The following is a 16,651-nucleotide window of genomic DNA, read 5'->3' as shown; positions in this document are numbered from 1 at the left end:
AGCGATCTTGGGAATTGTTTTCAAAATCAGAGGGCAGTTATACTATTCTGTAATTGAAAATTTGAAAACTGGAGAACTATCAGAAGTTTCACATGGAAAAAACCGCAAAAAACACTGCTTGAATCATTTAATCCTTTAAAAACTTTAATCCTACAGTGCTGAAACAATAAGCTATGTTACTCTCATAACCTAATTTCGGTAAATAACATGAAACTGTAATTTAACCAAGTTGTACCAAACTTGACCAAACCTTACCCTGAATCTGTGTAAACAAAAGCACATTGCTGAAGTGACAGAAGAATCATTCATATGCCGTCACAGTTGCCAATTCCAGTATCTTCTCCAGCCATCTCCTAAGAACAGTGCTGCCTTCTATTGTTAGTGATTCTAACACTGATATTTACTTTAAGACAGACATCTAGCATACTAGTATATTCTTTCTGTAGGTTGACAAATACACAGATTACTCGGAAAACTTTAAATACAGTCTGAATTTATTGTAACAAAGCAGCTGCTTGTACCAAACTGTATCTGTCAAAATGCTTTTCTGAAAGGAAACAAGTATTCTAGATCTCTATACCCAATTGCAAGACATGCTGCAAACCATTGGCTTCTCAAAGAAGTAGGCTTTTGGATAGCTGCTGATCATTATAACTGGAAAATAAGCTTAAAGAGTTTGTATTAGAAGACCATTCAAAATTCTGTGAGGCAGGGAAGTTCCTTTACCCCCTTTTTAGAAAATTAGATGCAAGATACTAAAGCTAGAAATGGGACGGGTATACTGCCAAGCTTTAAGGCATCTACCTGTTCACTGAAATTTATACTAGAGTCATCTATCTTTCTGGTAAAACACAAAGGCAGGATTATATGGTATGCAAGAAAAGTATCCACAAAAGGAAAACAAACCAAACAGCTGCTTTCAAGAAGCAATGGAAAGTACAGAAGCAAAAGACACACTTTCTCCCATGCGCCTCTATCTGATTTTATTACCTGTCTATGAACTGCAGGAAGACATGCTGAATTCAAAATTTAGAGCCCTGAATTTTTCTTAATTATGCATCTTGATTCTCCCTCCCAAGTACGGAGACTGCACAGGCTACTTAACACTTTTTGCATAAAACAGTAACTGACAAGAGAGGAAAGATCTAAGTTTCAGTGCCTACTTCATGAAGAAGATAATTAATTACTTTACTAAAATTATGTATTGAAGGACAGCCTCAACCATTCCTCCATATTGCCAAAACTATCTTACTCTGAAACTCTCTGAAAATCTGTTCCAAGAAAAATTTTATTCCTGCTCTTCCAACATGCAACGATAGCAAAGATGTGCAAAACTTTAAAGAGACTCACAGTGCTCTTCCCTCCCTCTTCTCCAAGAAACCTGCATCAGGCCACTCTCTTACAGAATGTGAAGCTTAAGTTGCAGTGCCCCTCAGGCAAATACCTTCAATATCCCTCATATTAAAAAAAAAAATTAAGGGACACTTAATTCTTCAGTCTCCCTCTGTGGCACTATTTCAAAGAATAAATTTCCTGGAAGAAATGCCAACTTAAGAGCCCCTACCTCACATTTCCATGCTGTTCATTTCCAACCCTGCTACACCCTACTGTTTGTTCTGGAATAACTGCTTAAAAGGTAGAGAGGAAAAACTTTAAAACAAACAAACAAACAAAGTTATATTTAACCGGAATCAGGTGACTGATCTGAGATACCACATGGCACAGGCAACAGTACCACAGAGGACTAAAAGAAGGGCAGAAACAAGTAGTCAAACATGAACAGTAGGTTTCTGCATAGCATAAAGGAACTCCTGAATTTATATTCACAGATTCCAAAGCATTTTTATGAGACCAATAATTACCTTGAGTACTATAAAACATGTTACCTTAAGAAAGAGCAAGCAGCAGTAACCAACGGGACAGTCAGAACATAAAAAGTGGGGAAAAACAGTATGGCCATATTTCTTCTTTCTCTCCGTATTCGTGTATACATAGCTTTCTCTGTGTGTTTTTATATTTTTATATTTTAATATATATATATATATAAATACCCCACAGATTTTAAAAAAGTACTGTGTATGCTTACACATAAAGATCTAAGTCGCATGGAAAAGCAAACCCTCCAAATCACAGTTGATGGCACTGAACTGTATTTTTCCTCCTGAACAGAAGAGACTCTTACAGAAACCTAAGTCCTGTGACATGCACAGAAGTAAACACACGCCCACCTCTTCAGCTTGAGGTCGGCTCATGTACTGGTCTTTCAGTACTGGTCTCTGCGCTAATGAAACAAAGTCCCACCAAAAATTATAAACCGATTTCCAGCATTATTTTGATGAATCAACAAAAGAGTAGCTACGTCCCTTCTGAAAAAAACCCAACAGATTTCGGGAAGGGGACAGAAAAACTACAGGGTTCAGAACAGGGGAAAGGGGTGAAGATCTCTGGGGACCGTGCTGGCCATAGCAGGAGCCACCACGCTCTCCGGATCCTTGGCAGCCAGGTGAACGCTGCCCGCCGCGCCGGGACCCCCCCCGCCGTTTGCATCAGCTCTGGCTCCGGGCGCCGCAAGGACACAGGCCGGGCGCTCGCAGCGAGGAAGACGGCAAGGGCAGGCACGGGCAGGCACGCACAGCCCCGGAGGAGGGCCTCGGCCGGGCGCCCACTGGCAGCCCGGCCGCCCACTGGCAGCCCGGCCGCCCCCCACTCGCGGCGGGGCCCTGCGCGCCCCCCCCCGGCCTGGCGCCCGAGGCGGCCACGGCAAAGCCGTAGGCCCGGGTCAGACTCCGGGAGCGCGGCCGCCCCCGCGACCGGCCGCCGGCAGGCCCCTGGCTGCAGCGGCGCTGGCCGGGCCGCCGGCGGAGCACCCGCAGTGCCCGTTACCTGGCCGGCGACAGGCGGGCCACGGCGACCCCGCTCCTCGCAACAAGGTGCTTCAGAGCCGCTGACATTGAGAAAGCCGCCGCCATGACGCTCGCTGCAGCCGCTGGGAGACGGCGGCGTCGCAGGGCCAAACCTCCTCCGCCCAGGCAGGAAACGCGAAGGCGAGGGCGGAAAGAGGGAGCGGGAGGGGCCGGCGGGAGGGGGTAAGGTGCGGTGCAGACAGGGCTGGGAAAGGGGCCGGTGAGGGTGGGCGGCTGCGGGCACCCCATTGCCAGCCACCCCACTGCAAGGTTAGGCCTGGGGCCCTGCACGCCCTCGGGCACCGGCGCCCCTTTCCCGGCTGCACCTCCGGCCCGGCAGCGCTTTCTGGCCGCTTTGGGCATGAGGCCGCCTTCTAGGTGGCGGGGGACGAGCCCCGGGAGGCTGGTACGGGCCCTACGGCCCTACGGCCCCCGGGCAGAGTGGCGGGGCTGGCGGCTCTGCGTGCCTGGGGCAGGGCAGGGAGCCCTGGTGTCCCCAGAGCCTGGAGCCCCTCCTGCTTGGGCACAGAAGCTGCGGCACGGGTATTTTTGGCCCCGGAAAGATCCCGGTAACGCTTCACAGGCAAAATGGTGCACTCTGTACAAAGACATGGAAGATCAGACTTACTTTCTTGCACTTGTTTTTTAACATGCTGCTTCGTTTCACCATCTAAAATGGTTCTGCGTTCATGGGTCATTAAGATAAGCAAGTCTGTAGCATACTGTGTTACTTTCAGGAGTTTTGTCTTATTTTTAATCCAATTCCAGCCGTATTTCCTCTAGTCAACCAAGGACGACTGGCACAGCCCCTGTTCTCTTGGAGACTTATTTGTAATACATCAACTGTAAAAGGGGAGTAAATAACAGTACTTATGCCTTGGGAGCATTATAGTGCTGTGTTCATGTTTAAAGAAGACAGACGGCTATAAATCAAGAGTCAAATATGATTGTCTTCGGTGCCAAAACCTCAAATGGCATAAAGTTTCCAAAAATGTGTGGTGCAAAAGCACAGTGTTATAGTATAATCTATAATATTGTAAAAGACTGAACAGATTTTGGCTCTGGGGGGAAAAAAAGGTGGTATTCTTAAAATTATTCTGATTATACTAAAAATCTGTTGACATTTTGAAAAAAGCTTAGCTAAGGTTTCAGCTTAAATTTTACTGAAAAACTGAAAAAATACTTAGAAGTTTGTTAAACAAAAAAGTGATGAAATTCCTACGGGAGGAGATGTTGGATTTAACTAACTCTCTCTGCTTCTCTTCTCCTCCAGAAGAAGCCAGCCTTGTTCTCAATTTTGACAGCACAGTTTGACAGGGTCAGATACCAAAATTCTGCACAAGCAAGTAAATTTAGCATTTTCCTGCCCCAAATAAAGGAAGGTGGAAGAAGAATAATTTTAATGGAAAGTTAAACAAACTTTCAAGAAATTAATTTTTGATAAGAACAAGCAACGCCCTTGTGTTGTATAATCCTAATTAAATGGCAGACCTAAAGCCATTATTTCATAGTCTTCATATTAATCAAAGGTTGCAAAATACTTTCTATTGTAAATAATCCTATTAGAAATTTCCACTTTCAAATAGTTACGTTTCTATGCTTTCTTCCTGTCAAATATTTCTGAATTGTGGGGAAACAAAATTGTATACTGATTTTCCCTTTCAAAACAGCAACAACACTGCAGAAAAAAAAATGTGAAAAATCTTTCTGGGCAACATAATACAGAGATACAATAAGGACAGTGGTTTACAAATCCGGTGCTTTTACAGATAGGAGTGTTTTAAATTAACCTTTCAATCATTAATGAATATGCTCAAAGTCAGATGTAGTAGAACAGACAGCAGCAGTAATTTTGTAGCAATGATGAATTGTAATGGGTTATATGGAGAGGTGATATCCTTTGTTAAATGCAGGTGGGAAAATATCCCAAACTTTTGAATTTACCAATTTTTTTCCAGGGATTTTGAGAGAAAGACTTGAAAAACTGTGTTCCCCAAAGTTTTATGTGTTTGGTTTGTTAGGGTTTTTTAACTGTATCAGTTATCAGCCTGCACATTTTCTCTCACACTGAACCTTCAGTCACATGCAGATAGACCTAGTAAGAGTATCTGTGTTTCAGGAAATTAATTAATTTTTCTCTCTCCCAACATCTTTTTCTAATGTGTGAGTGTTTGTAGGTTAGAGGAGGTATTCATACCAGCTCAGATTTACTTCAGCAAATCTAAACTTGTCCCTTTGTAGTACTTCAGCTAAGAGAAATATTTTGTCTTTTCTGGAAGCAGAGGAAGATTTTATAGTTGTTCAAAGGCATCAGCGGTTTGGTGAGACCAGTTGCCCTTGAGGGCTCCATTGTAAACTGAGGCAAGATTTTTGAGTTTGTCTACTTTGCATCAATGCTAGCAGATAGTCATAGCTCAACTGAAGAACATCAAGGTAGATCCAGCTTTGTATCTGGTGTCTTCTTTCACTGTCAGAGATGGAACCACTGGTTTGGGCAGCACCTAAAGGTTGCTGTGCTTCATGTGGCTCAGTTCTTTGAGCCATGCCACTGTGGGTGGGAAAAGGACAGAAGCAGCACATGGCAGCTGGAATTTGGAGCTGCCACCTTATTAACTGAATCTGTCAAAGGAGGGTGCCAAATTCAGGAGCTGCCTTTGACAGCTGCAGAGACAGGGAGCATCCTGTGCTAGATCACAGCAACTGATGGGCTTGAGCATGTGCACAAGTGAGTGTACTGCTAATTGCTAGTGCAGTCCCTGGAACCATTTTGGCCCTGGCCCATTAGCACCATCCCAGTGCCTGAGCAGAGTCTGGGAACTAGCGTGGGCCTGAGACTGTTCCTAATAAATCGCATAGATGAGGCCATTCTGGGGTTTGCATTGTTTTTTTGGAGCAGGGGAGAAGAGAGGAAAGACTTTAGCTCCATGCATGTGACCTGTGCCATATACGCTAAGCTGCATCAGGGCTACAAAAGGGTCCTTGGACTCTATTTACTAATATAAATGTAACCATAGCATTTGTTGCTGAAGTATTACTGTATAGTATTCACAAACATGAGAGACTATTTCAAGACAAATAACTGTAGCTCTCCAGAGACAGCATGTGTGGCAATTCCAAGTACACAGTTTACCGTGAAATTAATATGCGCCAACAGTCCCTTGCAGTCTGGTGCCTGAGAAAGGCAGAGATAGGAATTTTTCTGTCTCCCACTATTTCATCGGTTTAGAAGTAGACCTATAATAGTATAATACAACACCTTTCAAAATCATCAAGTCTTAGGTTAAACTTACGAATTTATGTGTGTAACAGTCTTAGAAAATGAAGTGTTAAATGACTTATTCCCCAAAATAAGTGAATGCATCCATTTTTGAGGTCACTGCAAAAGTATCGTTCTAAGTCCATACTTTCACGAAGGCTTAAACTTTTCATTCATAATTCTGGCTGCAAGCTGGTCTTCTGTCACTGATAAACTGTGAAACACTGTCCCTCAAGACTGAAACAGTTCATGTGCCAGCACTTATTGTGCTGTACAGTATGCTCATAGTTCCTATTGTCTCACTCTATGAGAAATCTTGTTAGCTTAACTATGCAGAGTGAGAGTCATATTTTCTCTTCACATGTGAGCTGCACACATTGTGAGAATTGGAGAGGAAAATTTAACCTTTTACTTTTTCCCTGCAAGATTGAGGCTGCACAGCTTTACTCCATGCCCAGACGAATCATTTCTGGTACAAATAATTTCATAGTCTCAAATAAACCAGAGTCAGCAGTGACAAGCAGAATTCTAGAGCTATTCCTTAATGTATTGTTGCTTTGAGTTAGTTTGTTTTCTTCTGGGTGGCGTAGAGGAATCATGCAGGAAACAATAGCATCAGTCTCAATGATCTTGACAGTCTATTGCAGCAAAAAACTGGTAGAAAAAGGGTAAAACAAGCAAGCAAACTGGTTATGCAGAGTATAGCTGTGTGTATTCCCAGATCCATTTTGTTTGAGGTTGTATTGCTTTTACATACAGAAGCTATGATTTCAGTGTTGGATAACTTGCAGATTCTGATCCTCCAGACATCTAAGCATGACAGCTTAATATACACTAAGGAACTCACATTAATTAACTTTTATGGGACTGGAACTTAGTTTTTAAAATATTAATTTCTAGTTTGAAAATTTTATCTTTGTAAAATCTTACTCTGTAAGTAGTGGCTCTTTTGTCTCCATCCTCTTTAAAATAATTTTTTACTGATGAAATATCAGCTGCAGTTATGTTTGTAGGTTTTTTGAGTATTTGCAGTGGGATGAAGACTTATATATAGTCTCTTTATATACTCTTATATAGTCCTTTGCAAACCTTACTATGCTTCAGGTGTCAGGGTAAATTTAATGAGAGAATTTGTCCTGTATGCCAGTTTCTGCATGAAAAGATGAATTACTATAAGAACATGATGTTTTGGGATTTTATGGCAGCCAGGTTGATAAGGAAGCTGACAATGTTCTCCAAGTCTGGTTGATTGCATATGAAATTTAAAGTGCAGTTGGAGCTGTCTGGATTTAATTCCCACCCCCCCACACACACACCCCTTTGGTATGGCGGAATAAAACATCTCAGCTTATGCAGGAGAAAAAAATTAAAACCAGGCAGAGCCAGCCCCATTGTAAGCTTCACATGCAATCAAACGGCCTTGCAAGGAAACTCCCCTTCCTGGCCGCACTGCTGCCACTGGTGAACCACAATTACAAAAAAATAAAAAAAAAATCACTTTTTATACTCCCTGCTTTCAAGCTAGACATTGACATGTGAACCAAAATCTTCTTTTTAACTATTGCCCGGGAGGCCACCAAAGAATCCCAGCTGACCCCCTGCCATCAGAGTGAGTGATAGTCTGCTGCTGGTGTTGCAGCTCACTTCCCCCAGGCTGCCACCCTGAGAGATCCCACCATCCACCATCGGTGTGAGTGACATTAGCCCACTGGGCTTTGAAAACACTTTTCAGGTCGGTCATTGCGGAGAGATGGCTTCCTTCACACACACCATCAGGGTGAGTGACGTCAGGCCACTGGGGTTTAAAATACAGACCCTCAGGCTTGCTAAGCTGACACTGCTGAGAAAACTGCTTTTATTGTTTTACATCAGCAGGGACCTCTTTGTCTTTTTTTGCATTGTTTACTTAGAAGCCAGTCTCCCCCTTCCCTGACTCCCACCCCAGACAATTATTAACATCTGCAGGATAATATTCTACTTTTAAAAAAAAAAACAAACTGAAGGTAAAGCAGATTTTAGTCTTTGAATTTTTATAGCCATCTGCTTTCTCATATGATTTTTGAAAGATCCTGGGTGTGCCTGAAGATTTGTTACAGAAAAGTCTTAGAATAATAAAAGGAGAGCAATTTTTAGAGATTCTAGACCTTTTAGCTGTCCAGGTCAGACACTCCTTGACTGATATTGCTAATGATAGTTATTCTTCCTTCTTAGCTTTTCCTGAGGTTCCTGGAAAATTAAGAATTCAGGGAATGTTTTTCTCTGTCTTGACAGAATATGACTCTGGCTGGTGCTTGGTCTTCCAATTCATGCTGCAAAAATTAAAAGGATCCGCTCTGGCCAACCATTATAGAAATCTATACCTCAAATTTTGAATAGCTTTTGAATCCTAAATTCAGATGATGAGATTTTAGGAGCTTTGTGAAATAATAGAGGGGATTTAGGGTTAAAATCCCTAAACTGGCTAATATGGAATACAAAGATTTCAAATTGTCATTATATAATATTGCTGAAAATATTGTATCATATAATTATACATAGTGCAGTAGAAGTACCATTTTTATGAATTGTGTTTCCCTGTCATTCAAAATTAGGAAATGTTTCTTGATAGATTACTGAAAAGTAGTGGGGTTTTTGTCCAAATATTTATAACTGAAGGATTCTAATTCCTTATGAAAACAGCAAACATAGGTAAGCTAAAATAAATACATGCATTTGAAAATTAAGGAAAATAAATTCTGAGGAAGATTAGTTGGTTAATTGTTAATTTATTTAAAGATACAGAATAGTATCGAAACTAGTATTTTTTGTCTGATTTGCAACTTTATTTTCCTTTGGTCTGTGCAATTTGAAGCTTTTCTTTCACTGATCTGATCTTCATTTCAATGCATAAATTCATTTGGAGTTAGATTTCACAAGAGGTACTGTGGAAAGTACTATTGCTCTTTAAGAGAAATTCAGTTGCTTAGAATACTCTCTCACTTCTTCAGCTTGCCTATTTTCTGAAGGGCATCAACTACAGATAGATACTGAATGGCATGAGTTTCACTGAAGGAAGAGACCTTTTAATGTTTTTGAGAGATTAACAGGAAATTATTGACAGTATGTTATAAAAATGGATTTTGGTGAAGCAACTGGGCTGTCCATTAAAATGTATTTGAAGAGAATTTGCTTTAGCCTTGTGAGAACTGAAATACAGAACAGAAATGTATTAACTGTGCAATACTAGATCAGACTGAAGTCCTTTGATGTTGGCATGAAGGTAGCGCCCAGTAGTTACCACTATGAGCTGCTTCTGAGGACACCGCACGCAACGATGACACAGAGTCTTCCACACTGAAGTTCTCATCCTAAGATATATCCTTAAAGGTTCAGGTTTTTCCTACTCATAAAAGTTATTTTAAAGATGCAGTTTTAATGAGCTTAATAATATTCTGTGGTAGGAAACACCACAAGCCAGTTAAGTATTTTGTGAAGTTTTTTTAAATTATTGTCCTGAGTTTTGAATAAGCCCCGCTTCACCTTCATATAAATGAGACTTTTGAGGCCAGCTGCTTGTTCCTGCCCCACAAAAACTGAAGCAAGAACTGAACCCTGGACTTCTGCAGTTCAGAATCACAGACAACATAGGGAATTGAACTGCTATGCTATAAAATTTGCAAGAGGTGTTAAGGAGTGCTTTTGGGTTTTCTACTGGCTGCAGCAATCTGTACATAATTTGCCATTGTGCCTCTGTTATCTTGACCAGACTGAAGAAGATGCTCCTTCTAGCTCTTTTTGTGCCATTCGTAGGAGTTCATGTGTTGCTCCACGCACCCTGGTGTGCAGGCTGTCATACTAGCAGCTCACCTCAACCAGCTCCTCTGTCTAGCATGTTCTGGGAAAGGGCAGTGTATGTTCAGTGCTGTGCAGTTTAGGGATTCCCCTGCCGTGGAAATCCCCAGATCTCCATCTGGTCAAAAGGCTATCCATACTATACCTTGTGTGAGGATTGATTCATTTTGTCAATGATAGTCCTAGCATTGCAAAACCTGTCTGTTCAGAAATGAGAAAGTTGGCCCCAAATGTCATGAGTTTGTTATAAAATTTGAACAATAAAAATAAAAATAAAAGTTGCCTCCAGACATTTGGGACTTTTTGGTTTACTCAGTTTCCATATTCAAATTATCCTACAGAACCATGAACATTATTTTGGATCTTTGTTGTAAAATTAAAATTACGTTTTCTCTTAAGTGCACATCTTGAGAGTCAGATTCATGAGATCTGCCAAAAAGTCTAGAGTATCTGTGACTGTCCACATAGAAATGAAAGATGGATGTCCCTATAGCAACTGGAATCTGAAATTGAGGGATTGCAAAAAGGAAGGCAACAACCCAGTTGGGTTATGCTTGCTTTGGCTCTGAGTACTTTGGATAAGGAGTTACAAGTTCTGTATCTGTCTGCCTTATGCACTGGCATGCTGGATCTGGAACAGACCACACATGTATTTCTGCACCTTCTGTATTTGGATAGAAGACATCAAATCTTCTGCTAAAATGCGGCTTGCTATATGGCAATATATGTGACCATCACTGTATTAGCTGCACCAGGAGTGTTGGTTTTGGTGACACAATTAGTTTCTGCAAAAAGGATTGTGATGCCAGGAAAACAGTATGATTTCTGTAAAGCACCTGTTGTAATTCTTAAGGATTTATTATTCTGTTTCCACGCAAGTAAATTACCAAAAACATATATTGGCAGAATATTTTCTAAATATAATATTTAGAAAGTGTCCAGAAAAAAAAAAAAAAAAAATCTGAGTCATTTATAAGAGGTTGAAGAACGTGCTAGTTTTACTCAAGACACTGGTGAAGGAGCACTATGCCCTCCTCAAAATAACCCCCAGTCAGGTTACATGCTGTAAGAATGTATTTTTTAATACAGATGCTTGTCAATGGCAGCTTTAGCTTGCCTACCACACCTTTCCCAAAATGTGCTGTTATTTTTATGAATTAAGGCACACAGAATTGCTTATTCACAGTAATTCTCTCTTTTTCTCATCTCCTCTAAAGGGCTTTCTATAAAATCTTTTTTTTTTTTTTTTTACTGGTTAAATCACATGACACCAGTGATGCACATAATTATTTCTCTGCTTGCTACAATACTACAACCTGTATAAAACCAATCACAAAAATGAAGTTCTGAAAAAGGATGTCTGCTTACCTATGTTTCTCAGTGTAGGTTTGTTCGAAAGGCCTGAGCTCTGCTTTGTCATTAGTAGTGTACAAAATCAATTATGAGATTATTATTCTGGTAGTCATGCAATTTCTATTGCATACCATACTTTGTCTTGATGCTTTTAGAAAGTGCTACTGATTCATAATTTCACTTAATTTGCATCATCTTAATTAAATAAGATTAGGACTACAAATGCCACAAGATTCTACCTACAAGAAGTAGTTATGTTCATGATACGTTTGGAGAGTATAGCTTGACATGTTACCAAGTCAAACATCAAGGTCTTAAAATGAAATTATAAGTTATAGACCTGTTTCAACATCTGGGGAGAATGGTATGGTTCTGCTCTATGCCACTAAAAGGTTTAGCATATTAGTATGCTCGCCACTGTCAGCCTTTCAGCTGCAGGTCAGTGTCATACTGAGCAAAAGATGACTTACATCCAACAGGGAAGTGGCAAAATGGAAGTCACATTAATTCCCTGCCAAATTAAAATTAACTTTTATTTTGCAATAAATAATTTAAATTAAAATAATTTCCTAAACATAAAAATAAAATATAATGATAATAGAAAATAGTTCATGCAGTCATTTCTTAATTTGGGGTCACTGTTTATTCCATTTTCTATGACATTTTCTTGACTAAATTGTTGGTTTGGTTTTGTGTCAAATTTATTTTTTACCAAAGGCAGATATATTGCAATACTACTAAAAACCACAGAAATAATTTAATATTTCATTTGAAACAGAAATTATTAGACACAAATTGGTTTTTTCCACCCAGTTCAGTATTGCTGGTGAGTTTAACTTTAGTTAATACACATAGTAAAGGTATTCATACTTGTGCCTTTTGACTTGGCTATTAACATGTCAAGATCGAACTGGGGAAGTCTTAATTCACCAATGTGTTGTGAAAACAAGGCTTTTTCATACAAAAGGCTGTATGATTATTAGTTTCTCTCTCCCTGCTCTTCAGTGAAACATGCATTTGCTAGATTAATTGGTTTGTGAGATTACCTCATCTTGGTCCTTTTCTAGTTTTATCTATATATTTATTACTCCTCATCTTACCTCTTTTCCCGCATTTGTTCTGACCTTACATAAGCAATTACCTTTGAGTATTTTCTTTTTTTAAAAAATACTCATTTTAGAGAGATTGTCTCATGCCATGAAGAAAGCAGAAACAAGTTCAAATGAGAGACATCATAAGAGACTTGTAATCCCTGTTGTGTCTGTGTATTCTTGTCAATTTGCAAAATATCAAAAAAGTCCCTTTCTTTGAGACTACCTTTCTCATATATTTTCCATTTTATACCCTTGAAGTGCAGTAAAAAAACAGGCAGAAAACTAAGACTGTAATTTAAGTTACATTTCCACCCCGCACCCCCACTCCCCTATTTCACAAACAACAGGCTAAATACTACTATAGCTCTCATATTTCTTTCTTTGTACTTTATTTGCCATGTGAGACTTTGGAGACCCTTCCTCTTTCTCATTTTCTATTTTCCTTATGAGAAGGTGAAGGGTAGTAATATTACAAGAGGGTAATATATTCCCCGTACACATGTATATATAAGTGGTCACAGAAATTGTAACTAAAATGACAGATACAGTAAGTATTCTTCAGAGTCTTTTGTTAGTTTAGATTTAGGTCACAAAGTGTATTTCCCCGGCTGTCATTCTAAGATGAGCCAGTCTGACTACATAAATGTTGTTTTAGCTTTTTCAGAGCATTGGCTTTGTAGCAGCATTAAATTAAAGTGTTTTCAGAACTTTTGCAGTGTTCCTAACAATCCTGGTTAAAACATAAAGATTAATTTTTAAACAGTACTTTTCCCGCTCAAATCCTTTGCCCGTGTTTCCATATGGTTTCATTTTGATGCCCTTGAATCCATTCTATTATTGCTTGCCCCCTTTTACTGGAATTCACTGGAGGAAAGTGCTATTAGGGTTTTCCTTTTTGCAGAAGTGGGGAGTTCTGAAAAGAGAGCACAAGATGAAATAAAAGGGAACATTTATGAACAAAATGGACATAATAATCAAGGTTTTCTGTTGGATCTTTGTGGTCTAGAGAGGATCACTGACATTCTGAACGAGAGCAAAGGTTCTTAAAAAAAATCAAGAAATTAGCAACATTCTCTGGAAGCGTAAATTTTGGAAGCTTAAATTTTTCTTATGTTTCATGTCTCTTTCTAGTTCTGATGAATCTTTGAAATGGTAAAATAATTTATATCCATTCACAAAGATTATTTTTTGTTAAGGTACATGACAGCTGTTTAAGTAGCATCTGACACTATCAGACAATTTAAAGGGAACTCTTTAGCCTCATGTTTAGATATTAAACATGTTGTTAATTTGTATTACCTGATTAGAAATGTATATGCAAAAACAAATGCATCTTGAGCACATTTTAACTTAAAATACTTTATAAGGTCTCCTCACGTGTTTAAAACACAGCTCTGTTTCTCACATTCTTGTAGAGTCCTTCATGCATTCAGTGGAGGTATTCATGGCCCTAACCAAATTTGGAACATGCTAATATACTTCGCTAAACTGAGGCCTCCAGTTCCAATGAACTGAAAAAAACCCTCAGATAACTAGGAAATAACTGCAAAAAAATTTACAACTTTCAGGAGAAGCTTTAAAAAAAGCTTGTCATAGTTTTCTTCTTGGATAAAACTAAATGCAAAGTTTTGCAGTGACTTGAAATATGCTCTTTATTCACAAATTTGGAATTTGCACTTCAGAAGGACTAGAATCATAAAGTATAGTAAACACAGAGAAGGAATTTTCCCTTTTGTTAGTTGTCTGTCTTTAAGAACACAGAAAACAGTGTTGAAACTTGTTTTTACGTGTTTCTGATTTTCAATTTCTAGGGCTATATTTCTTGAATAAAGTCCATGTTAGGAAGTCCATACACAACACTCACAATTTCTGTAGTTAAATAATGAGCAGTGTTTGATTTGCCAGCAGGAAAATTATATATTCAGAAAAAAACACCAGAATTTTCAACACTGATGTTAAACTTTGTTTAATTGTTACTGATTTGCTACAAAATGAAGGGGAATTTCAGGAATGCTTATGTAAATTATTTTGAACTTCGCTTTGAATAATTATCTTTATGACGTTCTCCATCATCACAGCCTTCAGTCTTAAATGTCTCCCTACAAAGGCAAAGCCCATGGTTTCTTTCCTATATATGTTATGGTTTGACTGTTGTCTCTTCAGGTTAGAAGTTTTCCATCACAACTTGGATTTATGTATTCAGATTATTTTCTTGAATGCTTAAAAGATTTTACAGTGATAGCTTCTCAACATGAAGAACTGGAACAAGAAAATAGATTTTAATAGAAAAATGGTAAATGCATGTTATTCTGCTCATAAATCACATTGCTAGAAATAGTGGCAAGGTGTCTTTTGTAATAATATGTAGAGACTGAAAGGGATCTTCTGGCTCATCCAGTCTCCTCCTGGGTCAGGCAACCACCTCATACCATCTTTTTAATAAATTGGTTAAGTTCCATCTTAAGATGATCTGGGCTAATTTTGGCCCGTTGCTTCTTCTGTAGGACTGTTCAAGAGCTTCATTGCTCTCTCTATCCTGTCCTGGGCTGTGTTTGACTTGCAGTATGTATGTATCACACCATTGATTGTATCACTGTTAGCAGTCCCTCAGGCTGGAGTCTCACTCTTTATTCGGTTGTAACTGTCCAATTATGAATGTCATCCAGTTCTTTCTGGGTGGTATCTGTGTCTTCAGCTCTACTGACAATGTATCCTAAAGCTTGTTATCAACATGTGCATACATGGATTTTGTCTCAAGATTAAGTTAACATACATTAAACAAGATGTTTGAGGAGCAGTCTGGTCTGATACTTCCTTTCTCAGTATTACTTGTGATCATCTCATTTTCCTGTTGTTGGCCATTTTTTTACATGCCTTGTCATTCTTCCAGTAATACCCACCTTCTTTTAGCATAACTAAGAATTTCATTTATGGTGTTGTAACAAATTTTTTGTTGATGCCCAAGTGGATTATTTCTATTGCATTTCCTTTGTCTGAAAATATGTTATCTGATGAATGAATGTCAGCATCTGGCCACATTATGTCAATATGACAAAATTCATGTTTAGTATTTTACTCATGGGGTTTTGCCTTCCTTTCCCCCTCCCCGCCCCCCCCCCCCCCCCCCCCCTCATTTATTATTGCCTCCCACTATGAACTTTTTCACATTCTTAGGGTCATTCTAGCCCATAGTGCTATGTATTCTCTGATCAGAGTGTGTCATTATAGGTAATATCTATAGGGCAGCCTCATGGAACCTGAAGCTTTTTCTGCTAGGTCATTAAGAACCAAAAATTACAAACTAGATATTTCCCAGAATGTCCTTCACTTCAGCTGTTTGCTATGTCAACCAGCTAAAATATGTAAGACAGAAACTAAACTTTGCTTACTAATGGAAAAAGACAGCATTAGGATGTCTGCACTGTAAGTATCAGTGAAAGTTTAAATACTTCTATGCAAAAATAAGCTCTGAACCCAAATATCCTAGGCAATGTTTTTATTGGAAGTTGATTCTAGCCTAGTCCAATTTTATTCTTGTTTTTATATTATTCATTCCCTTTTTGACAACTCACCAAGCCATGCTTTTTCCTGGCATAGGTCATTCTCCTTTTTATAGCAATAGTAGGTGGAGAGGAGTCAGCAGAAAGAAATCACAAAAGGTCCTTTATATTTCCATATAATTCTACCTAAATATTTGAATGAAGATTGTATTTCTTTGTAGTATCCTAGGCATCTGATGTCCCTATCACCAGTTCCTGACAATAGGTTTCCAGAATTAGAATACAATTACCATGTAGCCTGTCCAAAGATGACTTGAAGACCTCTTGCAGACTTAATGGCTTTTATTTTCCAGCAGCTAAAATCCCACAGCTTTATGGATTTTGATTGCAAACTACTATAAAAAAATATATCCCTGTTGATTTACACAATAGTTGTAGTAATCTTTCAGAACTTTCATCTTTTCCATCGTATTTTTTATATAGAGAAAAAGATTATCAGTTTTTTACAACATGTGACATTTTGTTTTATTTAAAGAGCTTTATTTCTAGATAATATTTCTAGATAGAAAGAGATGGATGTGACTTCCCTACTACAAGACTTCTTGACTGTTTCATTTAAGGGTGTACAAGCAGTCTAGATACCTTGATGGAAGCAGAGATGATGTCAAAAAAAGGCCACTGGCCCACAAATTATTATGTCAATAGAAAAATAGA

The 16,651-nt window shown here is 38.9% G+C and overlaps 1 protein-coding gene across 1 annotated transcript in view; it reads right to left on the bottom strand.

Annotated features, from left to right (window-relative positions):
* The window catches only part of NDUFS4 (NADH:ubiquinone oxidoreductase subunit S4), a 48,371-nt gene extending 45,090 nt beyond the window's left edge, over positions 1 to 3,281 (bottom strand). Inside the window, exon 1 of the mRNA XM_080373117.1 lies at positions 2,884 to 3,281. Coding sequence (XP_080229243.1) covers positions 2,884 to 3,266 — 383 coding nt within the window. The 5' untranslated portion in view covers positions 3,267 to 3,281. The remainder of the gene's footprint in view (positions 1 to 2,883) is intronic.
* Positions 3,282 to 16,651: the final 13,370 nt, after the last annotated feature.

This window comes from Falco punctatus (genome assembly GCF_963210335.1).
Source record: "Falco punctatus genome assembly, chromosome: Z".
Taxonomy (NCBI): domain Eukaryota; kingdom Metazoa; phylum Chordata; class Aves; order Falconiformes; family Falconidae; genus Falco; species Falco punctatus.
Note: the sequence above shows the minus strand (reverse complement) of the source record. Positions and strands in the feature narration are given on the sequence as shown.